This window comes from Lipophrys pholis (genome assembly GCF_963383615.2).
Source record: "Lipophrys pholis genome assembly, chromosome: 4".
NCBI classification, from domain to species: Eukaryota; Metazoa; Chordata; class Actinopteri; order Blenniiformes; family Blenniidae; genus Lipophrys; species Lipophrys pholis.
This window is the reverse complement of record NC_137637.1, coordinates 24,350,129-24,362,490: the sequence shown is the minus strand read 5'-3', so window position 1 is coordinate 24,362,490 and position 12,362 is coordinate 24,350,129. Positions and strand designations below refer to the sequence as shown.

Below are 12,362 nucleotides of genomic sequence, written 5' to 3'. Positions count from 1 at the left end.
ATCTACACTGGTTAATTAACTGAACTGTGAGTGAGAGCTACAAACTTGTTACAGCTTAAATAGTGTAATTTAATGCAATTTCCCCCCGTATTTGCGCTGACAGATTGACAGTGCAGAGAAAAACAACAAAAAAACAAAAGATATTTACTCACAAAAAGTGGAGGATGGCGGTAAACACAAGTGTTAGTTCTGTGAGAAATAGACAACACAAAACTCGAGAGTGTGCCGAGTCCATGGTGAAAGAAGCATGTATACACGACCATGATGCTCAACCATAGGGAGAGGGACGACCGTCTGCTAATCTTCCGAAAGCGCTGCTTTCAATTCAATAGCTGAATTAATGAACCGAGGTTTGTCAGAAGATCACGTCAATCAACTCAATAGGCTGGACAAACTTAGTAAATATGTTTTAATGAATCACAGGTTTCAGCTGATACGTGGTCAGTTTCTTATTTGGAATAAAATCACATCGTAGAAACAGCAAATTGGAAGGACAGATTATACAAAGATCGAATTTTAAAAGCAGGACGTGAACCCAGATTTCTGTGACACACAAGTAGCGTAGCCTCACCAGGAAAGATGTGAACAAGAAACGTGAGTGGGTTGTAATGTTAAATACAGTTGTAATACGTTGTCAGTGTGGTTAAAAAATCCCCCCAAAAAAGCAAAACCAACAATTTGAACTTGCATACAATTAAGTGAGTCTTATAACTGAACTGACACAACCTGATGGGACTGAATATGCATTTTGATTGACATTTTGATCTGATTAGGGTCTAATTTTGTCCAATCCAGTTGAAATATTCTGAACACACCAAACCATGCACCAACGAAAAGGTTTTTATATCGCTCATCTGAACACTCCATCAAGCAAGGGGCCATATTTGTTAACATATCCTTATATATTTCCTGCTAAACTAACCATGATGAAGTAAATACTACATACGGGGGGGGGGGGGGGGGGGGGGGGGGGGGGGGTTAGGACAGTATTTACTAATCCCAGCTAGTACACCTGAATGATTCATTTCACTCCTAAACATATGAAAAACTGTGTTTGAACATGAGCACACTGAAAACTAGTATAAGTGACTGTATCTGTGTTCAAACAGATGCACAATAAGTCCAGTAAGCCCCCCCCCCCCCCCCCATAACACATTACACGATAAGACAGTAGCACTCAATCATGTATAGGCAATATTAAAATGGAATTGATGTCCATAATGACAAAACATGTTACTTTATACAGACATTGAATTTATTTACATATATTCTAGTGAGTGCACTATTACGGGTTAAATAATGAAGGTCTTTAAATTCAAGGCGCAATACTGAAGACAACCAGCAGAGGGTCGTTGTGGTCTATAATTTACCAAGCATAGGAGACATTTAAGTATTCAGAAAGCAGCACATAACACTGTGAGCATCAAGTACTCACGTTTGATTGCATTTGGTTCAATTGCAGAAAGTGTTTATGGGTTAATGAAACAACCATAACAAAGATTTTTAATACAGCTATTCACGGCTCCTTCACCTGTCATTCAGGAGCAATTGTGACTTTGAACCTTCCAATAAAGCATATATTCATTCATATTCATTCATATTCATTCATTACACTTGTGCCAATGTGCAGTTTAAACATATTCAAATCGGATATGCATGTGTGTTTAAGCACCATCATTATCATCTGCACCGATATTGGCAACCGCTTCCAACGATGTGTTCGGAAAACCTGGAATAAGAAATGTTAACAAGAAGAGACGGATGACAACAAACTGGCTTCACAGCTTAATTTGTTGATCACACAAATAACAATTAAAGGGAAACCATACTGATTTCCGATTAACTATTAATCAGTTTGAGCTGCCACGAGCATCCTGCCACATGGATGTTCACATACTGATTCTCACTCGCGCCTACCAAGCATGCAGAGTTGCTATATTTTCACCCTCTTTTGTGGCAAATGCAACTGTCACGAAAACATCATGTAACATCACTCAGCCTGAAAATTCATTCAAAGAATGAGCTCACCTCAAATGGGTTAGCGTTACTGTGGAAAATAGGCAATATTTTCAAAGGGAACTGGCCAACTGGTAAATATCTGGAGTCTTGCAATGACTATTATTAGCTGTCGCTCAATTAGGGTGCTCAAAATATCTGAAATGTCAAATCTCTGTGTAATGGCTTTGCAACGACCGTTTATTCCCTGGATGATGTTCGATATTGATGCATTCTGCAGCCGACTTAAAACACACTTAGGTCGAGACAAAATCGGAGGGAGCCTTGTCCATCTGCCGAATCGAGACATTTATTGCATAACGACAAGAATATTCGTAATTTTTATTTTTTTTCCAGCATCCTGTTAAACTAAGGTATGTATTGTGCAAGAATAGACCCAACGTTTTCCTGCTCCAAATTAATTAGCCTGGCTTTTCATCCGAAAATCAAGTAAAGACACGACAAATTTGAATAGCGGCGTCTCATTAAAGTCTGCGATCAGGCTTCTTTTCTAAAGAATCACCACAACTATAGCTGCGTTTTCAAAGAGGAGACATCAGGTATCACTGCTGACCAAAATGATTCCTACTTTATACTTCCCCTCTATATTTAGCACTGTGGGTATTACATCATAGCCTGGTTAAGAGGAATATGAATTGTAACAAGTTAAGATAAGTTTGAAGCTTAAATTAACACAAGAGGTCGCTTTGGGTTTATTTTCCTGCTGCGACTTTAGCCTGCAGCCGCCATCGAGCACAGGACCGGGGAGATTCATGGGGGTCCCGAGAGGTGAGAACTGGGACCAAAATAGATCCTTATAGGTCACTTTTGATTGGGTATATAGACTGCATTTTAAAAACAACTTAAAATCAACTTACTCTGACTAGATGACAGACAAAATGTGAACTCAAAGAGAAAAGAGACCGCACGCCTACAATAACTTAGCCAGATAAGAAATGTGAATCCAATAATTTGATACAGACTGAAGCCGAAACTAGTGGATCAAATGATCTTCAGGATAACACTCCGCAGCCACAACGACTTTAAGGGGCGGTTTGTCTCAGGAAAAATAAATCAAACAAAAAGGTAAAACAACAGCGACGTGGTGGTTCCAGCCTCTCAGATGTAGCAGTCGCTTCCGTTTCCTTGTTCTGCGTCGAAACATTATTATAAAAGTTTCATGTAAGCTTGTAATCAGTTTATAAATAAATAATAATGAACATAGAAAAACCACTAGACAATTTCCTCAGTGAGTCCACCCAAAGTCCAAGTGCAGATTTATTCCAGAAGCTCCTGTCAGGGGGGGAAAAAAAAAGAAAGAAAAAAAAAAGAGGTTTAAGATGACATTTAATGTGATGAGGAAGGTTGCTGCTGAGCTGACTTGTAGTGGGGGACGGATGACAGCGAAAGCCACAATCAGGGAGGCCATGACACACTGACCTCGTCCGACTCCTCTCCCACTGCGCCGGGTCCTCGGTCGCCATCCTCCTCCGTCACCCCCGAATGCTGATCCTCCATCTGCCTCAGCACGGAGTATCTGTATGTGGCCTCACTGAAATGAAGCCATGTGAGACACCCGGATGAATCTGTTTTTACTGACCGAGATTTATTATTATTTTTTTTTTTAAATAACCACACCGGGGCTCATTAAACAAGTTTGCTTACTTGACGGGGAAGCAGTATTTCCGTATGATCAATACAGCGGCGGCTACCGCCACTGCAGAGACGAAGATCACCGATGCAATAATCCCAGGGTGAAGCCTTAACCGGGCCTAAAAAGACAAATGAATGCAATAAGACCGAACAGTAGGGTAGTTAAAGAGCCCATAAAGCTAACAGCTCAGTTCATGATGTGTGGCACAGATAAAAAAAAAAAAAAAAAAAAGAAATACAGGCAGGAGATATGACAGCCGAACAGTAGTTCATTATAAATCACAGGACCGCACGACCCAGAAGCTCAGCAGCAAAACCCCCGACTCACTTCTGACAATCACTCATAACAACTAATGACAACCAGCTCCCTCTTAAAAGTTAGGGCAAAGGTCGTTTGTAATGTCAGGAGCAGCGTGTGAAGACACGAGTCATTTCGCTCACAATTAGGATTCACGCGGGGCACAACCATGACGTGGCAAATCAACAGGAGCGACTCATGACGTGTGGCGTTGTTGGGAATGATATTTTCAAAAAAACGCGACAAAGTGTGAGTGGCGCAGCGTGTTTCATCAGCACACACTCGCATTCAACTCTCCAAACATCCATCCATGTCCTTCCATCCTTTATATAGACGAACAACTTCCATCACTGTCAGTCTCGTAAAAAAACCTATCCCCTCCACCAGAAGGCCAAATTGTGATCAAGCACAGTCACCACAAAGATTTATGGAATTGTGGATACTAATCTAATAAATAACCTAACTGCATGTAAATCGACTTCACTTATACGGCTTCAGCAGACTGGACACACACTCCATTCACTCACACACACACACACACACACACACACACACACACACACACACACACACACACACACACACACACACACACACACACACACACACACACACACACACACACACACACACACACACACACACACACACACACACACACACACACACACACACACACACACACACACACACGCAGCTCTATTGGTGGCTCAAACAGACAAACATGGACATTTAATAGATGGGGATTGAACCACCAACCTTTAGATTTAAAGATAACCTGCTCTTCCAACTGAGCTGAACTCAAAAAAAAGTGAAACTATAAATAGCTATACAGTCATTACAGCCTGTTAAATTAATCAATTACATATTATTGTTATTATATTCATGGGCTCAAACAAAACTTGGCGTCAGTTGCCCAGACTCATGTTATCCACGTTGCGGTAAAACTACTTCATTTTTTGTTTTTGAATTACCACATTACTCCCGGGGTTTTCTCCAGGTGTCACTTTTACCTTTGGGTTTAACTTTAGTCCACATATTAAACAATTAGTAAAAATGAATGGGTTTATCTTAAGAATATATCCAGAGATGAGATGAGATGAAAATAAATATTAAAGTAAATAAAAGTATCGTGAATATTTTAAAAGAAGATGTAATATAATAATAAAAACACCCGACAGTGTTTACGACATAAATCAAACAAATGAACGACTGACAAACAAACTGGAACCATTTCAAATGGAAAATACGTATTTATAGTTATTTACAGAGGATTCAAGAGGGAAAGGGTCGATACTGAAGCACGAGTTCATCGTATTGATTAGTGGCAAGTCTCGCTTTTTTGGTCTTCCTAAATAAATAATATATCACATCTTCAGTAACTGAGATTATGTTTGCTTGCAGTTTCCCTCTTCAACATCACTTTAGTGTCCAGCAACCGTCTGCAAACACCACGAGTTCTCTTTGAGTCCCGTAGCCAGTGATGCTATGGATTCCGGAAAACGGCCCAATTTTTCATTGTTTTTCCAAAGGACATATATATCTGAATTGAGTGGCACTTTGCACACTCCGATCTCTGCTGTGTGTCACATAATCCCCAAGAGGCTGCTGTGTGCTCTACTATGCACACAAACAGTTGAAGCTGATATAATATCTGACAAATAGACATCAGAGCAGCGTTGTGTCTAATCTGCCCACAAAGTGACAAAACACAAGTGCTGCCTTTCAGAGGAAGTGAGGAAAAGCTTCCCCGTTTACTGTCTGATCCGCGGATATTTTTATCTATTAAACTAATACATTTGTCAGACTACTGGTTTACTGTTTGCATTACTACATTGAAACTGAGCGAGGTATTTAGTCGAGGCTGAATTGACTAAACAATAATTGATTTTTCTTTTCTTGTAAGGCAATAAAAGGGAGTTGCCATTCCATCCTTGGATGTTGAATTTCGGCAGAGATGAGGCCTCATTTCTATCACTATTCAATTTCATTGCGCTCTTTATAGTTATTTTGTACTATTGATTGTGGGGGAAAAAGATTTGCTTTTAAGGCATAATAAAGAGTAACCGCTGAGAAACTATCTTGATATGCGTCTTCGGTTATAGGATCCAACAACCTCCAGCCTCGTGTCTGGCGGCCAAACGAAGAATTCGCTGGTATGGAACATTTTTGAAAATGGTTTGACTCCGTCACCATGGAAACGGGGGGAAACGGGACTTATTTGAAAACGCTGCACCACGATTGTAGTTGTACCGCACAAGCGCGAGTAGACGGACAATAGTAATGGAGGACTCCGGAGTGGTATGACTCTCAGTCCAGATTCTCCCGGGACTTGGTAGATTCACAGTTGAGTATCACCTAGAATAGCAATCCAACTTGTCGTCTGTCCAAAACAATTGTCCATGTACTCGCCATTGTTCATTTTTATAGTGTATTGTTCTCTGTGCGCATGTGTGGTTTCATCACAAAAACAATGAACAGCACCCACTAGTGGCCCAACATGAAAACTACATCGTTGTCAGCATTTCTGCCATTTCCGTGTAAATGGAGTGTTTTGAAAAATTTCAAAACGTTACTGCAACGAAAGACACAAAAACAATGCATTTTCATTTGAAATGCTGTCGTGTCCGCGGGGGCTTCATTTTCTATCCACACAGAGGGGCAAACTAGGAGCAAACAAAAGTCTAATTTAAGAATCTCAAGACCAGGTCATGTGTCAATATGGAACTCAAGTCCAGTTCCTTTATTCTGAAAGTGTTTCAATTCTCTTTGTTGTGTTGTACACGTGCTGGGTTATGACCTGTCATTTAATAAAGTCAATGCATTTTAGTGTGTTTCACGTTTACTTTCGTTACACGACACACACACACACACACACACACACACCCATCAATCCTAATCTGTACTATACTTTCAAATGGTTGTGTTGTGTAAATTACGGATTACGTCCGCAAACTATTTACAAAACCAGCAAGAATTAAAAGTCTTTTTTTTTTCATTAAACATACCTGTTGCGCTGACATCTTCATTCACAGCAGAGCCTCGTTAGCCTGCTGTCATTATGGAGCTCAGTGATCAGCACATTTACGATCTCTGGACGAGCACAAACACAAGGAAGAAATGAGAAACACCAATGTATTTACTTCCTCCTTCTTTACAGCTGTCGCACCTGCTTCCGGGGTTGCCAGATACGACCTAGTTTCCAGCCCAAACACAACATAGACCACCCCGCCTCATTAAAAACCAAGAACCGATGTTAAAATGATCACAAAGTGTCCCAAAACTTGAAAAAGCCTCACAACTCCACTAAATAAATAGATAAATATGTCCTATTAAGAAGTAATGTGTTCAATAGTGTCATAATGTGAAACACTTTCTGATTGCCATCTGTGAAAAGTGGCATATAGATAAAGTGTACTTACTTACTCATTAGCTAAACCTGAATAGTGGCAACCTTTTAAAAGTTAAATGAAGTCTCGAGCAGAAGAACCTGTAGTAGTTCAAAGTTGAAGCAGTTTAAATGTAAGTTGAAGCGGTTTCCCATCCACTTCAATGTTAAACAATAATTTTAAAAAGCTAAAATGTTCTAAAAAGTTTAAAAGATATGGAGTTTTGAGGGTTTATTTTTATTTTTTTTTTTGTAGAAAGGTTAATATGTATATATAAGTCTAAAATATATCATAAAGTTACAGGATTCATACAATCAAATTGCTTGGAGTTTGTACCTTTTTGATATTGACATGATTTTGACATATCATAGCAACTATTTGGTCAATGTTTAACTCCTCAAAATTTTTCCACCAGGGTTTTGTATTGTTTTGTTCTTTTGTTTTGCCCAATATGGCAACCTTGCCTCCTTCCAGTGTTTCACTTCAGGACCCAACATGTGACCTTGTCATGAAAATTTAATATGTCAGCTGACTTACATGTCCCAACATATCAGATTAAAGAAGAAGTCTGTGTAGTGCAATGGCTAATATTTCAATATTTCAGACATTGCATAAGCTCAGCCAATAAATGAAATACTCGGTTAGATCGATGAATGGTAGGAACAATTGACAAATACTCTAATTACTGGAACTTTGGGTACTGGAACACAATTGTCATTTTTCCAGCGTGATTACATTACAATTTCAACCAAGAAAGAAAATTCTCAGCCCAGCCCCAAGATACAAAAATTGTATTTCTTTCATACATTCTACATACATCCTCTGCATTGAAATATAATTCAGCTGTTTGACAAAAATCTTAGTTTTATAATCAAAGACAAAAAGTCAGGCTTCTTCAAGGTAACTCCACAGGTTTGATTGGGTCTAAAATAATCTGTCTTTGACAATCAAAGAAACCAAGATAACACAAACATTTCTAGAATGAAATATACAAATATATACAAATATACAGAAATAATACATTCAGTGTATCAAAACTCTAAATACAACAGAGTCACAGTTCAGATTTATTGTTTTATTACTGAAAAAAAAACAAGGAATAACTCTTCTGTTTTATACAACCAGCCTATGTCACTTTTGCTTTACAACAAAATATTGGAAACAATAAAACTGTACAAGCTGTAGAAAGTTACTAATTAACAAACTACAACTATCTACTACACTAATATTTTGTCTTCTTAATTTCTTCTGTGTCCATGTGAGCGATCTCATACTACCCACTGACAAATGAGTGCCTGCTTTGCACACAGTGCATCCAGCCACCCATTTGTCCAAACTGGGGCGTTAAATGTGAAAGTTTTTCTTCAGTTCTCTTAAAACGCACTACTTGTTCTTTGGCATTTTGAGGGCAGAACTGAAGCAGCGCTGCTCTGAGCGTCGGACGTCTGCGAGCGCAGCCGAGCCGTCCACGGGCCCGCCTCCTGGGGATTACCTTAACCACGACACAGTAGTGGCGCAATGTGAAAACCGGACATTTAGTCACTCTATAGAATCTAAACCAATAAATGTAGCGTGTGTTTATTCAGAGAAAATACCTGCTGTGTAATTGTTAAATACTGTTTGTTTCAGAAATGTGATTTGCATGTAGATATTTCAAACATTTAGTCAAGCACCTGCTTCTGACAAATGGTTGGAAAAAAAAATAACAAGCTGTTTAGAATATCTGTTGTAAAAGCTGTTGTCTCCCTGTCCTGCTCACGAGCCAACTGCTTTTTTTTTTTCAGACTTTACCTGAGAAGAGCAGGAACAGTTAACATTAGCACATATTAACTATAAGTATGATGCCTGCATGCAACTTTAAATGCACATTAATAAAAAAAAAAAAATGAAACTAGTATTCTGAGGTTAGTTTCTATGCAAATTCTTATTTTCACAATGGTATTTTCTTTTGCAATAGTATATTTACTTGTAGTGGTACTTGAGTACAAATTTTGCATGGGTCAATTTAAAACATTCCTTTATTTAACATACAGAGCATCTTTAAAATGGAACATCTACTCTACTCTTGCGTTAACAATGAAATCTGAGTCTGGCTTTGGAATTATGAAACAGAACATTTGGTAATTAGCTTTTTTGATACTGCAAGTATTAAAAAAACAACAAAAACAAACCTGTGTACATGACAACTTTTTAATTTGGATTGTTGATCCAGCAGTGATATAGCTTAATTAAAATCCCCCTGAATATATTAGAATGTGGTAAATAACAGTTTTGCCTCCCTGTTTTTTCATTTTACCTCTTTTCTTTGTGAATAGACAGTTTTTTTCAGGCATAGCATTTTGAATCAATCTCCTGTCAGGCGCTCATCAGATGTGATGAGTGTTTTGGCAGGACTGTTGAAAATATCCGCCAACCTCATGAGCTGCCTGTCTGTTGTCACTCCAAGGTACAGTTACCTGTTTATTTGTGAATACAGTTATAACAAGATGAAAAATAAAATGTTAGAATTTCCAATGTATTTTTGCGTGTTGCCCAAAAACAATTATCTTCGTTCTTATTGCCCGTAAAGCTCTGGTTCATTAAATTGTAAAGATTATCATTATTATATTATTATTGTATTGAGTCTTATACTTTCTTCATTTTGGAGGGCCTAAACATATAAAAGTTGTTGCGACAATTTGCACAGTCATCAGGCCTGGCAAAAAAATTTACAGTTTGGAAGAATCACACATGTGACTGGAGAAATGGCTCAACGGCGCCACCTGGAAAATTAGAAAAATTCAGGCCCCAGATCCTGTTTCACCGAGAGCTACGAAAGTCGGCACACATATGTAACGCTCCAAGATGTACAAAAAAGTCCTTTACATACTGTACATATCAAAAACTCAACGGCAAATCTGCAATATTGAAATATATATTGGATTTTGGACCAGATTAAATATTATAGAGAACTAGTCAGAGGGGTTTATTCCAAATGACCAGAAAATTGGATTGGTGACAGAATTGAGTTTGGTGAGCAAAGCATATTAAAATGGCACCATAACACTTGAGGGCAAATTGCATCAGAGAGCAGCCTTCATCACAACCATATGATTACTTTTGCCTGTATGCTATTTGGGGGTGTGGCAATGTCTAATTATGCCATCAAACAGGAAGTGCAATGTAAATAGCCTGTACAGGGTCAGATCGACTTTGAGGGTTTTCCACGACATGTTAGTCCTCGCTACCAGGTACTTTTGTGGTACCTAGTGTGCAGCCGAGATTCCAAGCGAGGAAAGGTGAGTAGAAAATGTTACGCTGGCAGACGGCAGGCCGCTGATTGGCCGGAGCATCACGACACAGATTAGCCAAAAGGCGGCTCATTCACCACGCCATTTGTCAACCCGATTACAACAAAAACGCTCAAAAACAGAGATAGACGCACAAAAATAAACCCTGTGGAGCAGCAACGATATGCAGGCATTATTTTGTCTGGTGGCCGACCCGAGGATACAGAGGGAGCTTGACGGAGCGACCTGCTACGAGTATTGGGAGGTCTACGAGCCGCAGTGTTTGGATTAACTGGTTTTCCTGATAACTGGTGGACCGGCTTCCTCGAGCGTCCTCTTTTCACAGCAGATGTTAAAAACCCGACCAAAATCCGTAGCTGTCCTGGCAAATGCCGTTTAACCGCATTTCCATTAAAGTTTAAAGTATCATACCGTTTGTTTCATTTTAACATCAGCTGCTACCAACGGCTTGTGGCAGAAGTCACGAGTTAAACAGGGGCACCAGTGAAACCGAAACACCGGACAGTGAAGCACGATCGTAACAATCCACATTTTGTAATATTATTAATAAACATATAAAAATGTATAGTATTTAATTTATTATTTGAGGTGATAGCCAGTGCATGTTTTCCTCCCACTATATAGGGGGTGATTACTTGTACATTACAGGGAAAAGCTCAGATGACTCCGCCCACGCTTTGGTCATTCTATATTGCAATGGGAAATGACCGAGGCTGAGTCGAGTAAGGCTAGGAGTAGGGGCTCGTGGAAAAGTACCATTAGCTACGTGAAGTCATTAAAGGAGCAAGACTGCTCGCTTTCCTGGCTCTCCAAAGACTTTGGCTGATTGTTTAATCTATGTTAGCACTGCAGCAGTACAACACATAAGCGGCAGTCCCACTGTGCTGCTTGTGCCGGGATGGAACGGGGCGGGACGAGTTTTCGTCTGGCCCCACTGACAAAAGCTGTGGATGGTACGGAAAAAACAGTAAATACGGGTTTCATTTTTTGTGACCCCTCCGTTAAGGAGGAGCTACAACACAGCCGTCTGCTGATTGGTAGTGACGATCGTCACTCTCGACTTGCCCGTAATATTCAAATATTTCATTGTTTACATACGCCAATTTGCGCACACTCGTTGTTTTGTTAATATTGTTAGTATTGAAATGTTGGCGCTCCTCAGCACGGCGCTCTTTCAACGAGGTGCAGACGCTCCTCTCAGTAACAGGAGAGGAGGAGATTCAGCAGGAGCTGGACGCTGCTGTTCACAATGAGAAATTTAAGCTGTGTCACGGAGAAAGGAGGCTCAAGGCTTTTACCGTCGGCCGCTTTAGCATCCTTCACCCGACACATACCTGCGTTGTTCACAACCCCGCCCACATTTTAACCATACTGTCTGCGTTGGGGCCTGGGTGCATTTTGCCGTAACGTACCGTACCCTACCACCCCACCCCACTCTGGCACGTACTGCTGTGGAACCACGACTATAGAGAGAGCAGTACACATATGCCAACTGACATTCTCGGTCAGAGTCCTGCAAGTAACAAGCACCCATTCGAGGCTGTTTTTAGTTTTAATTACTTTTTTTTTAAGAGCATAAATTGACCGAAATTGTAATACAAATCCCTGCAAAACTGAAATGTCAGAAATGTTCCGATTAGAAAGAGCTCCAGGATGTTCTTTGAAAAGACTTACAGATGTATTTGCTAGCCAAAACTCATGAAAAGCCCCTTTTAAGCATCAGATGTGCGAATGAAT

At 39.7% G+C, this 12,362-nt stretch overlaps 1 protein-coding gene across 1 annotated transcript in view; it reads right to left on the bottom strand.

Annotated features, from left to right (window-relative positions):
* Positions 1–396: 396 nt before the first annotated feature.
* The window catches only part of cfap20dc (CFAP20 domain containing), a gene marked incomplete at its 5' end in the record, with an annotated part of 36,313 nt that continues 24,347 nt past the window's right edge, over positions 397–12,362 (bottom strand). The window contains 4 exons of the mRNA XM_080461136.1: positions 397–3,288; positions 3,436–3,547; positions 3,661–3,767; positions 12,123–12,138. Of these exons, the coding sequence (XP_080317262.1) occupies positions 3,274–3,288; positions 3,436–3,547; positions 3,661–3,767; positions 12,123–12,138 (250 nt within the window). The 3' untranslated portion in view covers positions 397–3,273. The remainder of the gene's footprint in view (positions 3,289–3,435; positions 3,548–3,660; positions 3,768–12,122; positions 12,139–12,362) is intronic.